At 38.8% G+C, this 19,028-nt stretch overlaps 1 protein-coding gene across 1 annotated transcript in view; it reads right to left on the reverse strand.

The window, feature by feature from the left end:
* Positions 1 to 19,028, reverse strand: part of Cngb3 (cyclic nucleotide gated channel subunit beta 3) — a 172,135-nt gene that overhangs the window by 54,697 nt on the left and 98,410 nt on the right. The window contains exons 11-13 of the mRNA XM_028885175.1: positions 12,204 to 12,345; positions 7,694 to 7,853; positions 4,375 to 4,472 (exon numbers count right to left, since the gene is read on the reverse strand). Of these exons, the coding sequence (XP_028741008.1) occupies positions 4,375 to 4,472; positions 7,694 to 7,853; positions 12,204 to 12,345 (400 nt within the window). The remainder of the gene's footprint in view (positions 1 to 4,374; positions 4,473 to 7,693; positions 7,854 to 12,203; positions 12,346 to 19,028) is intronic.

Genomic DNA, 19,028 nt, shown 5'->3' on the forward strand with positions numbered 1-19,028 from the left:
TATATTTACAGTAAGATTCAGGGTAAGTAATGGCTTCATTCTTACCTTTGACAACCTCATTCCAAATATATCTGAGTGCTTGAGGAGCATACAAAGATTTGGTAAAATCAATGTGTAGGGTGTCAGTATTATTGGAATTGAAGGATTATGAAGGACCTCTCTGTAATGTTGCCTTATAACAACTTATCATTCTTTTGCATTAATTACTATTGTGTGAATTTTTCTGGGTGTTTCTAGGGAGATATGAATAACCCCAGAAGGGAACTAATGACAGAACACAGTTCATATACCACCAAAGTCAAAGATGGTGAATCAATGAGTTTTATTGGGGTTACTTACAGGAATGTGGGTGAGTTACTTACAGGAGCAGAAATGACCCAGAGACAGCTGCATTACTAAACCCACCCCAGCATGAGTGACAGCTCATGAAATCTGGAAACCTGGAGCACACTGCACAACCTGCAGGCATCTAGAAAGGTTGGAGAGTGTTCTTCCAAGCAGATTGGTGGGTCTCTGTCTAGGCAATTCAGCTTGTCTGAGTTTCTTCAAAGCTGCACAGTTTAGCAGTCCTTAATACCTACATCAACTTGAGGAACTTGAGGGGACTAGAATATCTTGTCAATTTAAAGGAATTATTGAAGCTTTACAGTTTTTTACTTTGTGAGTATTAAGAAACCTCTGGCCGGGCGGTGGTGGCGCACGCCTTTAATCCCAGCACTCGGGAGGCAGAGCCAGGTGGATCTCTGTGAGTTCGAGGCCAGCCTGGGCTACCAAGTGAGTCCCAGGAAAGGCGCAAAGCTACACAGAGAAACCCTGTCTCGAAAAAACCAAAAAAAAAAAAAAAAAAAAAAAGAAAGAAACCTCTGTTTAGGATATCCTGGGTCTTAAACAGTTACTCCAGCAATGCATCATCTCTATTTAGAACATCCTAGGTATTAATGATCTTCCCTTTAAGATGACATGGTTTATTTTGGAGGAAATTGCTACACAACACTGCAGTCTATTTCTATTTGTCCTAGAATTACAGATCAAAAGAAACAATCCCATGGATCTCTGTGAGTTTATGGCCAACCTAGTTTATATATTGAGTTCTAGACCAAAAGGGTTATATAGTGGGAGGCTAGCCCGACAACAACAACAACAACAACAACAACAACAACAACAACAGCAACTTGTCCACTCTGGTCCAGAATTTAATTGTGCTACTTAGGGGAGCACTAAGTGAGTTGTTGCATAGAGTCAACTATATCAACTCTAAGTTGCCTTCCTCCCTACAGAAATGTTAACTGCTTAAATACTATGGGAGAGAGGACTCAGCAGTGCTCTCTGTCAGAAACTGTGCTGTGTACTATAGACACATTCCTGTTAGCTCCATTCCTAACTACCTTGGAGAAGCATTTGTTGATCATATTTCTGTCTTGTCAGTTGGCCTTCGCCTCAATCCCTACTCCCACAGTTAGCTGAAAAATATTCAAGTTCAGTGTCACTCTTAAATCTTACTATTCATGACCTGATATGTTAGACTTCATGTAGTTTACGTAATCCACAAAACCTATATAGGTAAAAATTTAGGACATTCTCATCTATAACTCTGTGATTCACAGAGTCTGAAGTCAGTAAACTTCCTAGGTCTAAAAAGAATTTTTTTTTTGAGACCGGGTTTCTCTGTGTAGCTTTCGAACCTGCCTTGGAATTTGCTCTGTAGACCTCAAACTCACAGAGATCCACCTGCTTCTGCCTCCCATAAAAAGAATTCTTAAAGAACTAGTGTTCTTTTTAACATTGAAATATTTAATTTGATTTGTAAGTTCTAAATTTTACTTTCCTACTTGTTGCTACTAATTTTGGCTTTATTCATTGTTTAAAAATGCTTAATTAAAAATGTTATAATTTGCAGTCAGCACAATTAAGATTATTCTTTTCTGTTTTGGGTCATCTGGCAACTTGAATATTATCACACCTTTTATAACTTTATCACAATCCTGATGGAAATCTAGATCTGACTGCAATCAGGAATTCTTGGATACTGACCTGCTTCTAGTAGAACACAGAGTCAGTCAGTGCTTGGCCCGAGCTTTGAAGTAACTCTGCCTAGCAGTCTCTCCCCACACAGCTTCTGTTCTTTCATCTTTTGGCCAGTGACAGTAATTATGTATTTCAAGGCACATGCTTCTGTTGTGGGGTGTCTTTCTGCATGCTATAAACACATGTTGTTCCCACTGATTAATAAATAAGCTGCTTTGGCCTATGGCAAGGCAGCTTAGAGGCAGGCAGGAAATCCAAGGAGAGATACAGGAAAGAGATAGGCAGGAGACTCAGGCCTGCTACTGAAGGAGCAACAAGATGTCAGCAGACAGGTAACGCCATGGCCACATGGCAACATATAGATTTATAGGAATGGGTTAATTTAAGATGAAAGAGCTACCTAGCAAGAAGCTTGAGCCATAGGCTATACAGCTTGTAATTAATATAAGCCTCTGAGTGATTATTTTATAAGCAACTGTGGGACTGAGGATGGAAGAGATTCATCCAGACTACTAGGCAAGGCAGGACCAGAGAAAGTTCCGGCTACATGCTTCTGCATAGCTTACATTTTATTTTTCATCTTTGCTGGAATTTGGTGTTCACACTGAGACCATGCTTAAAAGACATCAATATATGTATAGGTCTAAATTATTGTTCTAATATGAATTTCTCCCAGGAGTGCAAGATTAGGAAATCAAATTGTTTACATGACATTTTCATGCAGGATTTATCACTCCAAACTAACAGATCTTAGTCTGTTTGTACTTTCATATTCAAGAGACATATAGTTATTTCCTCCAAATTCCAACAGTCCCTCCTTGAGAGAGGAGGATACTCATAAGAAGGTAATGAAATTTATAAGGCTCACAGAACTTGTAAGACCCAGGAAGCTCAGAAAGGCCCTTCTGCAAGGTTGCATAAGCAGTAAGCAGTTGCTAGGGAAGAGGAGCTGCTTGGAAGTTGAGCAGGGAACTTCAGAGATTCAGCTTTTTTTTTTTTTTTTTGGTTTTTCGAGACAGGGTTTCTCTGTGTAGCTTTGCGCCTTTCCTGGGACTCACTTGGTAGCCCAGGCTGGCCTCGAACACACAGAGATCCGCCTGGCTCTGCCTCCCGAGTGCTGGGATTAAAGGCGTGCGCCACCACCGCCCGGCGAGATTCAGCTTTTGTGAGTCATCACTGATGCTGGGCTGCGGTGGGCTTTCCTGTCATGCCTTTGAGCTTCTTATGCTTCTGCAGGTAACTCCTCACCTATGTTTCTGCAGGTAACTCCTCACCTATGCTTCTGCAGGTAACTCCTCACCTATGCTTCTGCAGGTAACTCCTTACGTATGCTTCTGCAGGTAACTCCTTACCTATGCTTCTGCAGGTAACTCCTCACCTATACTTCTGCAGGTAAATCCTCAACTATGCTTCTGCAGGTAACTCCTCACCTATGCTTCTGTAAGCAAATCCTACAAGCTCACTTGTTTGCTAAGCTATACTTGGGCAGAATTATTTTGTCTGTCATCATTGCCCTGTCTGGAGTGAATAAACATTCATGCCTCTCTAGAAAAAGACATAGAGCAAGAAGATAGAATTTTTATGACTCAGTCACTAGCCCAAGGCCATACCTCTTAATATAGGAATTGAATTTCAGCACGAAGTTTGGTGATGACACCATCATTCCAACCATACTAAAATTGGTTTATTTTTTATTATTGCAGATTCTAGGCTGACTAGTGCTATATTGCAAAACTTTTCCTTAAAAAAAAAGCTAAGTCTAAAGCATTAGTAATAATTACATGAGTAGATCAATGTAGAGCTGATCTAGGAGCTTGATTCATCATACATTGCCAAGGTACATTCATAAATGGAAGGTGGTGCATGTGTTAGCAAAGACAGAACAGTGGTGTTTAATTAAATTTAAATTTATGCAAGAAGAGTCTGAAGAACTTGTCTGAAGAACTCCTCTTCCTTGACACTAATTAGAACAGAGAGGCTTCTAAAGAGCAAGTTGTCTGTTGAGCAGGGACCCATAATCTTTTTGATTCTTGTAAATTGTCCAGGTTATTTTGACTTTGTTAAAACATAAGGCAGGAACAGTGAGATGGCTCAGCAGGTAAAGGCACCTGCTGCCAAGTCTGTTCACCTTAGTTTGACTTCTGAGGCCCACTAACCCTTGGAAATTTCCCTGTGATCACCACATGCACACCTTGGCACACGTGTGTTCACCAAATCTCCCACATGTACACACAAAACAAATAAATTAATAAAAAACCCAAAAAAACATGAATTCCATATAAAGTAAGAACTTAAATTTTTATGAAGAAATTGACATTTTATATTTCCATTAATTATAAAAGTACTTGCCTTGAACAACTCTACTTGGTTGATGATACTGAAGTTTGTGTCAATGGCGAGAGATAACTGCATTGCTGTTGGTAGGTTCTCAAGCAAATTGGACTCATCTTTGTAAAAATAAATACACCAATCCCAAAGTAGAATAATTAGTAAAACAATTCACCAAAGAATAAATAGAAAAATATTGAAAACGTAGACAACAAAATGCAAATGTTTTATAAATCAACATGTCTTCATTTCAGTGTCTCTATTATGAATATTAGATCTACGTGTGTGTTTAATTTATGTGTGTGCATGTGCCATGTGTGCTTGTGTGGAGGCTAGAGTTGGACATTGGTGTCTTCCTTGATTACTCCCCACTCTCATTTTTGAGATAGGGGCTTTCATTGACCTTGGAACTTACTGTCTAGACTGGTTAGCTAATGGGCTCTAGTGATCCTCCTCCTTCATCACATTGGAGTTTTAGATGTATCCCTTCCTTGTTTTGAGAGACAAGATCTTGCAGCATAGCTCAGGTTGGCCTTGAACTCACAGCAAACTTCCTACTTTGTCCTCCCATGTACTGGAATCACAGGCAATTCCACCATACCCAGCCTTTCATACGTCACAATGGTGCTATTTTGCTCATGAGACCACTGAAGTATAAAGATTTATTTATTTTATGTATGACTGCTCTATCTGTATGTACAACTTTATGCCAGAAGAGGGCATCCGATCCCACTATAGACAGTTCTGAGCCACCATGTGGTTTTGGGAAATGAACTCTGGACCTCTTGAAGAGCAGCCAGTGCTCTGAACCATTGAGCCATCTCTCCAGCCTGAGAACAATGAAGTATTTTAACTACAAATGGTATACTGAATATTCCAGAACATTATTTTTGAGACTTTAAATTATTAATTTTTTTTTGAGACAGGGTTTCTCTCTGTGGCTTTGGAGACTTTCCTGGAACTTACTCTGTAGCCCAGGCTGGCCTCGAACTCACAGAGATCTGCCTGCCTCTGCCTCCCGAGTGCTGTGATTAAAGGTATGTGCCACCACTACCTGGCTTAAAATATTAAATTTAGTGATCATGGGGCAAAGGTTAGTGAACAGGCTGAGGTGGAAAAAGGATTTAGTTCTTGTTTCTGCCAGTCCCATCAGCCCAAGGATGGCAAATGGCAATGACTGGTAGGTGGTGTTTGAAGGCATATGAAGGTCTGTCTTGTCCATTATCTTTCTTGACTTTTATAACAATCCTATGGCCAGATGTTCATTTCTACTTTGCAAATAGAAAAAAAAAAGACTCAAAATAATTTAAACTCAGAGAGACTGTAAATGACTTGTTGCATTGAGCAAATTAGTAGGAATCTCAACTGGGAATATAATCTAATGAGGAAATATGCTATCAAGTAAATTTAAATTATTGTTATTTAGTTGCTTTTTAATCCAATAATGAATCTGAACCCACTATGGATTTTTTTCCCAAATGTGAATTAAGTGATGGATCTGCAGACTGACAGAATTTTTAATTAAAAAAAAAGGGGGGTCCCATTTGCTGTGGGATGTCGTTCTGTATGCTGTAAATGTGTGTTGCTCTGATTGGTTAGTAAATAAAATGCTGATTGGCCAGTAGCCAGGTAGGAAGTATCGGCGGGATAAATAGACAAGGAGAATTCTGGGAAGCAGAAGAGCTGAGTCAGGAGTCACCAGCCAGACACAGCAAAATGAACTGAGAAAAGGTACCAAGCCATGCGGCTAAACATAGATAAAAATTATGGATGAGTTTAAGTGTAAGAGCTAGTCAGTAATAAGCTTGAGCTAATGGCCAAACAGTTAAAATTAATATAAGCCTCTGTGCATTTACTTGGGGGACATGAGTGGGAGAGATTTGACCTGACTGCTGGCCAGGCAGGACACAGGAAAACTTCCAACCACACCCATTCTTAATATCAAGTATGCTCAGTGTTTTTGAGGGTGCATTATCTTGTATGTTTTCTTTTCTAAAAATAATGTATTTGCTTTCTTTGAGACAGTCTCACTATATAGCCCTGACTAGCCTGGAACTTGCAATGTGCAGCAGCTAGTCTTCAATTCACAGAGATTCATTTGCCTCTCTACTGGGATTCCATGCCATCTCTCATATAAAAACATAGCTTGCAGGCTAGAGAGATGGCTCAGTGGTAAAGGGCACTTGGTGCTTTTGCAGAGAACCTGGATTCAGTTCTCAGTATCCATTTGGTAGCTCACAACTAGCTCTAACTCTAGTTGCAGGGAATTCAAAGTCATTTTCTGGCCTCTGCAGGCACCAGGCATGCATGCAGTGCACATAAATATATGCAGGTCCTCACACATACACACAAACTAAAATTAACTAGTTTTTAAAGCACCATTTCTTATTCCTGAGGGCTATTTGTCTGTAGTTACTCACTAAGCTAGAGTTGAGTCAGTGTCTGTAGCTGTGACCAGAAGCCTCTCTTTGCAGGTTCTTTCCTGCTAGAATTGCTCTCATGAGGATCTGTGGAAACTAAAGAGAAGGGATATGGTGCTCTGATAATTCTGGGAGACTGTAGCTTCTTACCAGTGGCATACTCGTAGAGGAAAATCCTATAGCCAGAACCAATAGACACTTTCTTCTCTTAGGAAAATATGTGATTTGAGAATCTGATATTTTCACTAAAGGAAGTAGCTTTTTGTTGACTTCTCAGTAATATTAATTCTTATTTTTAAAGAAGAAACTGAAAATTGAATTTATTGTCAACTAGCCCATAACTTACTTTAAATGCTTTAGTAAAAATTCATTTTTTGAGCTTCAGTGCTGTAGTTGCAGAGCAGACAACACTGATAAATAATGGTCTCTTAGGACTGACTGAAAACCATGCTGTGCAATGAAAATGGCCTGAAAGCTTGTGCTTTTTCTGCACACTGTGCTCCCAGGGAGAGGAACTGTCACAGACAGAACATGAGCTTGGAGAACAGATTTGGGGCTCAGTTCCAGTTATGAGTCCTTGGCCAATTTTTGCACTTAGGGGCTCTGCTATTTCCTTGGCTCTGAAAAGGGGTCAATGACACCCAATTTCCCCAATTTGTGTGTATGTGTGTGATATGAGGCAAACTGTGTAATTCCTAGCATCTGGTAGGCACCGAGTAAAATTTAGCTTTTCTCTTTCAAGATTTGCCTTGGAATATGCATCTACATTTAAGAAAAAAATCATTCATATTAAATTAATGCCTGAGAGATCATTTGTTTTTAACCTGTTATTTAAATCCAAAGATCTCTGTTTTACCTCACATAATTTTTATTTTGTGATAAGGTTTACAGTAATGTAAGCCATCATTTGTTATGCTCACCTAGTAGTCTCTGAGAGTTCCATGTATATTCCAGCCAAGTCCGAACTCGATACTGCACACTCTGAGGAATCGAGTATTTGTTCATGTAGGCAATGACATGGTCCATGCAGATGTGGAAGTTGTTCTGATTGGCTGTTGCTGCTCCAATTACATCACGCATCTAAAACCATAAACATGGTCATTCACACCCAAGAGAGCAATTTTATCTGAATTGCTTGTCCTTATACAACATCCTGTCTATTACTCTGATTTTCTGACTTTAACACACTGACATCATGTCCTAATAAAATGTTGGAAATCACATTATCTCCCTGACAATAATAAGGTCCATTATACCAATCATATGAGATTTTTGTGAGGCTTTGGTCTCATAATGCAGGTGAATGCACATAATCTTCATATACTTATATATTACCATGAAAATGATAGCTGACATTTTAAAGCAACTATAATCCCTGCACAGATGCAAGGGAAGTGTAATGAGAGTTGAGCAATTATCCTGCAGAATGGCTAGTCGATTTTGACGAGTCTCTCTACGAAAGTACCCTTCACAGATCAGCCAGGGTGGCTGGCTCTATAGGCTCAACTCATCATGCAATTTCAGACTCCGTTCTTCCTTTTGTGTTGTTTAGACAGATAAAATCAAATCTTATCATGCTCATGGCACATATTCAGCAGAAGTTGAAATGTGCTGAAATTACTGAAGCGTTGTCTGCTGCTGTGACAATCCTTAAGGAACTGTCAGGTTTAGTTCTCGGATGTTTATAACTCAGCCATAAAAACCCACTCTAGGTTAAAAGCTGATCTTTAAGGTCTCAGCACAAAAAAGATATATTGCTTGGCGCTTCCTCTCACATAGAGAGAAGCAAGTGCTTATAAATTTGCTTTGACTGTGGGTTTATTATAGGAGGAAAGCCAGGCCTCACTTTCACACTAATACTTTGCTCTTTCATTCTAGTAGCTGTGGAGCCTTTTCTGCTTATGGACAAAATTCCAGTTTTTTTTCTTTGTATTTTTTTAAAGTATAGCTCAAATACCTTTCATTGTGATTTCTTCCTCAGTTTACAGTTTTAGAGGTAATAGAATCTACCTTTTCTTAAAAGTATTTGCTAAGAGCTCTATAGACAGTCCTTTTATATCCATTTTTTTCAGACACTCTTATTCTTAATGGCTCTCCAAATAATCTTCTACAGCCTCAATTCCTAGACCTTCTCTTTCCACGTTCATAAGCCACGAACAGTATGATCCAGTTCTCTAAGGCTGTCAGACATGAGGTACTAGAGGTTGAGAGATTCAACAAGGGTGTTATCTGTAATCAAGGACAATCTTAAAATGGTATTTTAGCATGGTCTTGAGGCCCACGAATTTGTAGCGTATTCATCTGAACGTCTTATGTACTATCCTTCAGCAGTGTTGGGTCTCACTGATGTAGGCACTGAGGACAGTATGTATTCCATACGAGTTCCAGTCTAGAAAAGCATATCATGGTTGGAGAGTTAGACGATGCAGAACTTGTGAGTTGTACTAGAGAGTAGAATTCAGGAATGAAAGATGATGGCTAATTTTGAGGCATAGTCACTGTTGTGACCATATGCACGGATTTTGAATACATGGAGATTTTGTTTCTGGCTCTCTTACTTTTGTTTCCATCTCTTTCCTTCCTAGCATCTTTTATCCCCTCAGAGAGCTTAAGGCACTAGTCTTTATCTCCAGCTTTAATTTCTGGTGTACTTCAGCACCAGTTTTAGGTGTTTCTTGCTCTGGTTAGATCTTCAATCCAATTTGAAAGCAGGTGCACTACACTTATTAGATTCTCACATGCATAGGAATCACCACAAGATCTTTTGAGGTGCATGTTGTGGTTCAGTTGGTCTAAAGTAGAGTCTGAGTCCAGACTTTCTCAAGTGATGCAGCTGTGGCTGTCCAGGGGAAGCATCCAGTGGTGAGGGACTCACACTCTGCTGGGCAGGCATCCTTTCCCCCTTTCTCTCTTTTTTGAGTTTTGAGACAAATGCCAGCAATGCAGGCCTGGCTGAACTGCAATTTGCTATGTAGACCGGGTGGCTTTGACCTTTCCCCTCCTCTTGCTTCTGCTTCCCAAGTGCTGACGTTACAGGACAGAGACATCATTTCCTAGGCTTTTGAAAATTGCTTTGCACACACCAAGGTCTCAATATGTGTTAGATTTTACTTTGTCCATTTTCACATATTGTTCTATTTTAAGACAATATGAATTACAATGCCTCTTAATCTATCTCTCCTTTTAGATAGGGCCTCACTATGTAGCTCTGGTTGTCCTGGAACTCACTATGTAGATAAGGCTGGCCTTGAACTCACAGAGATCTTCCTGGCTCAGCCTCCCATGTGCTGGGATTAAAGATATTTGACACTACACCCTGCTCAACCTCTTTATCTCTTTAATCTAGAGTCTCCTCATCTGTAAAAATGAGAAAACAGTGAATGTACCCCACATTGATTTTATGGTATATTATGACAAATTATATTTTTTGTTGTTTCATTTCATTTAAATTTAAATTGAAAATTTCTCCAACTAGCTTCATATTGCAACCATTAGTGAATTTCCCCATCCATTGCTATGATAGCTTACACTTACATTTTTTAGCTTCTTGATGTTCCAAAATTTCAGTATTCCAAATATTCCAATATTTTTTCCCCATGGAGATGTCTTTCCAACTTTTCTATATAGTCCATTAAGATGTTTGAAGTTGACATGCTCCTGTGCATTGACATTAACTGCCTTAGTATTTTTATATGTTTGTATTTGGAGGCTTGCTGACCTAAGTCCTTGCTCACTCTTCCTGGCTACAGCCAGTTTCTGAGAGATAATGACCAATTCTCCTGAGAGTGCTTTTCATAATTCAAATTAGCTAATCTATAATTTTTATTTTTTATATAGCCCTCATGTAGTCCCCCCCCCCATTTAAGACACTACTTGTTGTACATGACAGTACTAGGTACCAGATCAATAAACCAACATCTCAAAACCTGATGAATTTATTCAAATTAGCTAACCCTAATGTTTACTCAGCTGTAGAACTCCCCACACCCAGTAATTACTTATTTTGTTCAATATCCTCATTTTCACGGTGTGGCATGCTCCCTCCTTTTAAGAACCATGAGCATAAATAACAAATTAATCCTTTCAATAGCAATTGTCCTTGATCTGCTAGACTTAACCACACCTAAGTAATAATAAAACACATATTTAAAAACACTGGTCCTTTGGGTTCATATTATAAATAACCTTGAGTCTCCATGTTCAGTACCCTCCCTAGATTGCTCCCCATTGCTGTCAAGGTAAAATTCAAATTTAGCATTCAGAATCCATAAAATATTCAATTCTTGCACTTTTTCTTACTTCCAAAGGGTCATTTGTCCCATCATTGCCATTTGGATCTCAAACACGTTTCATGTTTTGCCACTGACTTCTTTTCATAACTGATTCTGATTAACTGAACTGCCTATTGATGATAACTGAACATTACCTGGCTCTTGAAAATACCTCATCTGCATCTGTTCCATGTAACCTGAGAGGCTTCCCTTTTCTGAATAGTGAGGGCTTCTGAACTTCTCTGTCATCTTCCATGTTTAGCAGACACTTAGCATCAATGGATGCATTATTTGAGTTCTGACAATTTTTGAGCAGTATCAAATATCATGGTGAGCAGTTTTTGTTGTTACAGAATGGATTTTATGCATACAGCTGTGAGTGTGTTAGGAATCAGTAGTTTCTCTAGTGGGTTTGTTGATTTTGTGGTGCAGTGCTCAGTTTCTCAAATCATGCACTCTACCCTGATACGGAGTTGCACAACTGAATGTGGGGGCTGCAAAAAGAGAAACAACAAAAGGTCTCCGAGTTCACAGTGACCAAAAACTAATTCCAATAAAACACGTAATGAGTTCGAGGTGGCCCTGGTAGGGCTTGCCCATGTTGTGCTTCATGAGCCCACTGCAGCCTTGGTTCTGACACATCACACAGGCCCACTCTGGGCCGTGCACTGTGCAACTTGCTATGCAACAGTGTGTGCTCCATGAAACACCTGGTTCAGATTCTAGATTCTGCTGTGTATTATGAATTATAGTGTTTTCCTGTAAATTCAAAGGGTTTATATCCGAACAGACTTGGCCATCAGGTCTTCTGGGAGATTTAATGGTGTAAAAGAAAAAAAAAAAAACATCTGGGTATGGTGGCATAGGGTATGTAATTTCAGCACTTATAATGTGAATTCACTATTCAAGGAGAGGAAAGAGAACTGTGAGTTTGAGGCTAGCCTAGACTACATATCAAGACTGTCTCAAAAAAAATAGTCAGTGTTGTAATGTTGGTCTAAACACATTCTATTTCACACCATTAAATCTGTGAAAGGCAGTAAAAGGAGAAGGAAAACCCCCCCACAGATTTCAATATTTCTGCCATAAAATTTATAAATATTTATTAACCTCTTAAAAGTGAACATATTTTGTACCCAGGAATTCACTGTCTGCTTACCTGACCAATTAAGCTGGAGAACACAAAAACTCCAGAAAAAAAATTCAGGAGTTGAAAAACAATTTCAAAAGAAGTCTGTGGCTCTGGAAGGCCCCCAATAGTAATTAAAGTTCGAACTGCCCAATAGTAACATCTCAGATACCTGTAAAAAAGATGGGTAGATATTCCTGTTCGTATCATTGCAATACTATTTTTCTCACACACAAAGTTCACGTATGCAGGAACTGGCAAACACTGTGTGTGCTACTGTAAACTTCTGAATAAACACTAGGACATGACTAACATTTAAACCCAAAGAGGATATTTACTGTTTCCAAATTTGGTGGTCTATTTTATCATGCTTCTATTTTTTTTTAGGTGAGAGATTTTTACAAGAGTTAGCACAGATGTGCTGTCTATGTTCCACAATGAATGGACTTTTGGATGGAGTGACTGGGATGATTGGAGACATCTGGGAACACGTGTTTGAGGTCAGCCGCTTTGTCCCTTGACTCTTGCTGTTGGCTGGGTTTCTATGTTCTTCTCCATATGATCTCTTCTTGGTACACCCAAGGAAGCTTGTTCTGGTCTGGTTGGGGACAGCAGGATCATTTTCTACTTATCTTCCTCATGAGACTAGATTGGGTTTCCTCATATTCAGCCTGTCTCGAGGTACATGAACCTTTTTTTTTTAATTGAAAAAAATGTTCCCCATACACTTTCCTATCATATGCTCAGATATTGCCCATACATCCCCACCCATTCAACTCCATACCTTTTCTATCTCTCATTTTGGAAAACTAACAGTCTAGCCAACAAACAAATCAGAATAAAATAAAGAAAACAGACAAACCAAGAAACACACACACACACACACACACACACACACACACACACACACACTCAAACACCCCATAAGAATATAAAATCAGAAACACTAATAGATAAGTTTATAGACTTCTTAATGGCAGCCAGTTCCCCTAGAATGATCATAGCCCAAGAAGAAGATAAAAAGGATCTTATAATCCAGAAATCCCATAACACCTAATTTCTTGTCCGGTTATAATTGTCAAGCAAATCTCTAGTTTGAATTGATTGGAAGATATATGAGACTCCATCTCTCACTGAGAGGGATGGCAAAAAAATTGAGGCTATCTTTAAATTGCCAAACCAGGGCTGATGAGAGGGGTCAGTAGGTAAAGATAATTGCCAACAAGCCTAACAATCTGAGTTCATTCATTGGGAATCCACACAGGAGAAGGAGAACTCCGCATGCACGTTGTGGTATTCCCCACCACACTAAAACAAATAAATTTAATAAAAATTTTAGTTACTAAACTAACAACGTCTGGAGATTATACAGATCAAGTAAGTTTATGTTGATGAGATAACTCTTTATAATTTTGATCCAATTGTTTACACAAATGAAAAATAGAACAGATAAATTTGTTCACTACATTTTCTACATAATTTTATTATACTAATGAATATTTAAATGTGAGAAGAGATAAGAACTCTTTTCTTAGTAAGGAAACAACTCTTGGATAGAATAGGTAATTTATTTAGAACTTCAGAACACCAAATAAAATTATTTAGCTTTGATAACACAGCCTGGGCCAGGCATTCCTACGGTATCCTTAAAAAACTCCCTGTATATGGAAGAGAGGAAAGAAGAATTATAAGAACCAGAGGTTGGAGGACCAGAGCAAAACAGTGTCTTCTCGATATGGCAGTACTACTTGAGCTCTTGAGCTCCCAGCAGTTGTGGTTGCCTTCACAACATCTGCACAAGATCAAGCCAGTGAACATTCTAGCAAGAAGTAAGAAGGGGTTCATGAGCCCCACTCCTGACTCAGGAGCTGTGGACAGTGGATTGCTTCTTGGGGAAAGAGAATCACTTTTGTTTAAGGGTATAGGTCTTGGCTGGCATACCACGGTTCAGTGGCTGGTCCCACACCTAGGAATAAAGGCAACACAAATTGGAGTTCATGTTTTTGTTTTTTAGAGAAGACATTATGTTGGGGTTAGTAGTCAGGTGGATGGGAGGAGCTAGAGAGAGGAGTAACAAATGATCACAATATGCTTTATAAACATTCTCATGGGATTAATAAAAATAAATTTAAAAATCCAGATATTTTATAGATAGGCATTCAACTCAGTTGGTCTCAGTTTTTTCTTTCTTTCTGATGTTCATGACAGGTTAGAACTTTTTACAACGCTCTGCCTAAGTTAAATTTTTATTTTTAAAATAAGAAGTACTAAATGACTCAGTTGTATTACTATTGAGTATATTCCCAAAGGATTCTGTAGTCTACCCAGAGACTTTTGCATATCCATGCTCATTGATGCACTATTTGAAACAGACAGGAAATGGAATAAGCTTGGATTTCTACTAGTAGATGAATGGATAATGAAAATGTATATAATAAAGTTAAATATTATTTGACTATAAAGAAAAATGAATTATGAAATTTTCAGAAAAAAAATGAGTGGAACTGGAAAACATTACATGAAGCAAGGGAACTCAAACTCAGAAAGACATATACTGTATTTTCTCTCTCTCTCTCTCTTTCTCTCTCTCTCTCTCTCTCTCTCTCTCTCTCTCTCTCTCTCTCTCTCTCTCTCTCCCCCATGCAGATCCCAGCTTCTAACTGTTAAATACATGCATCTAGGTGGGGTTAATGATAGTAAACACCACGATACTAGAAAGGGGTCCATGAGATGAAAAGGGTCTTTAAGCAGAGGGTTGGACAAGACAATAGGACATGTGAGATAGTAAAGTGGAAGAGGAATATTGGGGACAAAGGGGCAGAGTGAGGAAGATGGGACAGAAAGGTGGAGAGGAGGAGGGTGGATGTAAACCCACCAAAATGGAGTATGCTCAAAAATTCCATTAGGAAAACTGCCAGTTCATGGGCCAATTAAAATACTAAAATAAAGCATGGAGTCGGGGCAGAGCTGAAGAGATTCCTCTGTGGAAAAATTCCTTGTCCACAAGTTTGACAACCTGAGGTCAATCCTTGGATCTCATGTAAAGGTAGAAGTAGAGAAATGATTCCATAAAACTGTGCTCTGACCTCCATATATGTGTATGCATGCCTCCTAATAACAATAACAAATTAAAAACAGGCTTCATTTCTTTTTCTAGTGAGTCACACAGAACAGGAACACTTTAGTACTTTATGACTGTGTTAGTCTTTGAACAAAGGCAATCATTTTTAAACGCTAAGAAGAGTAGTTTTATAAAGAATGAAATAAACTGGTGTTGAAATTACTACTCAAATAAAATCAAATCTATAAGTAAATTATTTTCAAATACAATACATTTTAAAGGATATGGGATATTTTTAACCTGGCAGATATAGGAATAACCATCACAACAGAAACAGTAACAAAATCCCATTCATTTTTTGGGGAGAGTTTAGAACTATTGTGCCAAGACAATAAAAACATCATGGAGTAAATGTCCAGAAGGCCCCAACTCACTAACAGTGGACTCGATGTCAAAGAGTTGAAGCACAAAAGTGAGTTTATAGGTTGCGTTTCAACTTTTCTAGTTCCAATTTTAAGTGTTCTATCTGTGGTGATATTTTATTTGTGCCCTAACAAATAAAACTTATCTGGGTATCAGAGGTCAGAGCCAACCACTAGATTAGACATAGAGGCCAGACAGTGGTGGCACACATGCCCATGCCTTTAATCCTATCACTTGGGAGGCAGAGTTCCATCTGGATCTCTGTGAGTTCAAGGCCACACTGGGAACAGAGTCAGGTGTGGTGGCACACACATTTAATCTCAGCACTTGAGATCTCAAGTCTTTGCTTGGGAAGGACACACACCTTTAATCCCAGGAAATAATATGGCAGGACACAGAAAGATATATAAGGTGTGAGAAAACAGGAACTAGAGGCTTTTAGCAGCAGTTCAACGGAGACCCTTAGGGGTGAGGACTCAGGTTTTCAGTCTGAGGATTCATGGAAACAGGATTAGCTGAGGAGTTGGCGAGTTGAGGTTGGCCATGGCTTGTTCTGTTTCTCTGATCTTTCAGCTTTCACTCCAATATCTGGCTCCAGTTTTGTTTTGTTTTGTTTTGTTTAATTAATAGGACCATAGCAATTCATCTTACATCTATCACCAAATTTATTTTGGTCACAGGTTTTCAACCTGTGGGTTTCTTTAAACTGAGGAAACATATTAAACTTAATATATATCGAGTGAAAAGGGACTAGATATTTTTCCTATGTGCTCAATTCTATTATACATCATTTGTGTTAATAGGAACAAACACAGTAATATCTACTTTCACCTTCTTATTTATAGATGTTAAAAATGACAGTTAAAAATGAAATGTTGGCATTGATTTTCCAAGTCTCAAGGGTTGGCCTTGAACTTTTAAAATATTAAATAGTATGCTACGTTAATTGGAAATTTTCTGCCCTGATGCTTTGTGGTTTATTTTTGGATTCTTTACTCAGACATGTCTTGCACACCCAGACATGCCCAACCAAAGGTAAGATTTGTAATTTAATTAGATGGCATCATATTGATTTTCTAGGATTAGCTTAATTAGTCAAGGGTGTCCATCTCTAATATCTACACTCCAGGCAGATAAATCTTTTCAAGGAGATTCCATCTGGTGGATTTAATACACAGACACTCTATAAATATTTAATGCATGACAACACACAGCTCCAAGTTAAAACAATAAGAGAATGATTGAACTTAAAGAAATTGTGAAAATAGGAATTATGCCTCTGTGAATATATAAGGAACTCAAGAAACAACCTGATTAAAAATTGGACAAATAATCTAAGCAAATATTTCTGAAAAGATGTTCAAGTAACCAAAAAGTATAAAAACCTCCAAGTCATTGATCACTAGGAAAGTGTAAATTAAACTTATACTGAGGTATTGCCTTATTCATTAGAATGTCAATGATTAAAAAGATACTGTTTTTCAATTTTGAGATGCCTGCATTCTGTTTTCTATACTAATTTGCAGTCCCTTGATAGTACATGGACATTCTTGTTTTTTCTGCCACCTTTCCTTTGTTCTCCCTTCTTGATTACTGCCATTCTAGGTGGGGCAATATGATACCACACTGTAGTTTTGATATGTATTTACTAACCATCTCAAGAAATGTCATTTAAATTCTTGTTTATTGACAGCTTTTGGTATTAAATTGAAGGAATTTCTCATATTTGTGACTTTAACCCATTATTAAGTATATGGTTTGTAAATATTTACTCCAGTTTGGGAGGCTGTGTTTGTATTTTGGTGATAGTTTTGTTCTTAGTGCAGACCATTTTGAATGTGAAGGAAACCTGTGTGTCCACCATTGCTGTGCTTGTGTTTGAGGGGCCATTTTGAACATGGCCCAAGGAAGATCACGGAGCTAGTCCACTCTGTTTTCTTCTAATAGTTTCATAGTTTGGAGTCTCACATTTGTGTACTAAATCCAGTTACTTGACTTTTGTGAAGGGCATAAATAAGCTACCCCTTGGATTTTGATAGGGTTTGCCTGAGTGGGTCACCTTTGAACAATAATCACTCATCCAATCTGTGAACCCAGATGTCATTCCATTGATTTGTTTCTGCTTCACCTGCTTTCATTCTCATGCTGTAGTTTTCAGTGTACGTGTCTTGGACTTGCTTAGGTTTATTTATTTATTTTTTTATTTCTATTTGGTGTTAATGTAAACAGGATCATTTCTTTATTCTGGAATTTCATATAAATGTCATCACAAAGTATGTATGCTTTGTGTAGCTATTTCCCACTATTTTGAGAGTTATTTTGCCCACATTATTTGTTCAAATATCTGTGTAGCATCTATTGCATGTATATACTGCACCTTTTAAAAACATCCTTATGTCTGTGGATAAATAAGCTGGTTCTATGAAGTTTCTGATTATTGTGAGCTTAGTCATTTATTGAAAGCATATTTACATTCTTTTTTTCTTTCTTTTTATTTGTTCTATGTGTCTTTTACAGCATGTATCTCGATCCCATTCATTTCCTCATCCCTTCACATCTGCCCTCTGCCTCTGCATCTGCCCCCCAAATAAAGCAATATTTAAGAGAAAGAAGGGAGAAAAAAAGAAAGGGGGAATTAAAAATCTTGTCATAGAAGCTGCAGTGTGACACAGTGACTAGTGTAGTAAGCTCCTTTGTCCATGTACCTTTCCTTGCAAGTGTTCACAGCAAAGAGTCATTGGTCTGGTTCGAGGCTTCTGGTTTCTATTACACTATCTATGCTGGGCCCTCAGTGGGACTCTTCTTGGATATTCTGCTGCTGTCCAGTGTTGCAGAGATTCTGCAGATTTGGGTCTGTGTGCCATGTTCCTTAAGGTGCTCCAGTAGATTACAGATAGGGCGGATGTTTGGGCGGCCAAGTCATTACCCTGGTTCTCGGCCAGGGTTGGTCCACCCACCAGTTCTGCCCTGTTCTCACCAACAGGTGAGCTCTCCAGCATTGCCCTGGCTAGTTCACACGTTGCAGCAATGAGTAAGGGCAGAGAAAGTTCTCCTTTTACATCTTAGGGTTGGTTCTCCCACACCTACACCATCAGGGCCAGCTCTATTATGTTGCCCTGGCAAGGTGCTATCTAGGCAAGGGGCATTGCCACTTTCCTGAAACTGCATCTGGTAAAGGGGGAGGGTCAGCTTTCTTGTCTGTTGCAGACGGTAAGGGGCAAAGGGCAATGGGGGGCATCTCTCCCCCACCCACACCAGTGCATGAAGATGAGTAGTGGGGACTGCTCTCCCATGTTTAGGACTTTGGCGCTGGGCTACCCACACCTCTGTCAACAGGGTTGGCTCTATTGTGTTACACAGGTGAGGTGCAG

This window comes from Peromyscus leucopus, chromosome 2 (assembly GCF_004664715.2).
Source record: "Peromyscus leucopus breed LL Stock chromosome 2, UCI_PerLeu_2.1, whole genome shotgun sequence".
NCBI classification, from domain to species: domain Eukaryota; kingdom Metazoa; phylum Chordata; class Mammalia; order Rodentia; family Cricetidae; genus Peromyscus; species Peromyscus leucopus.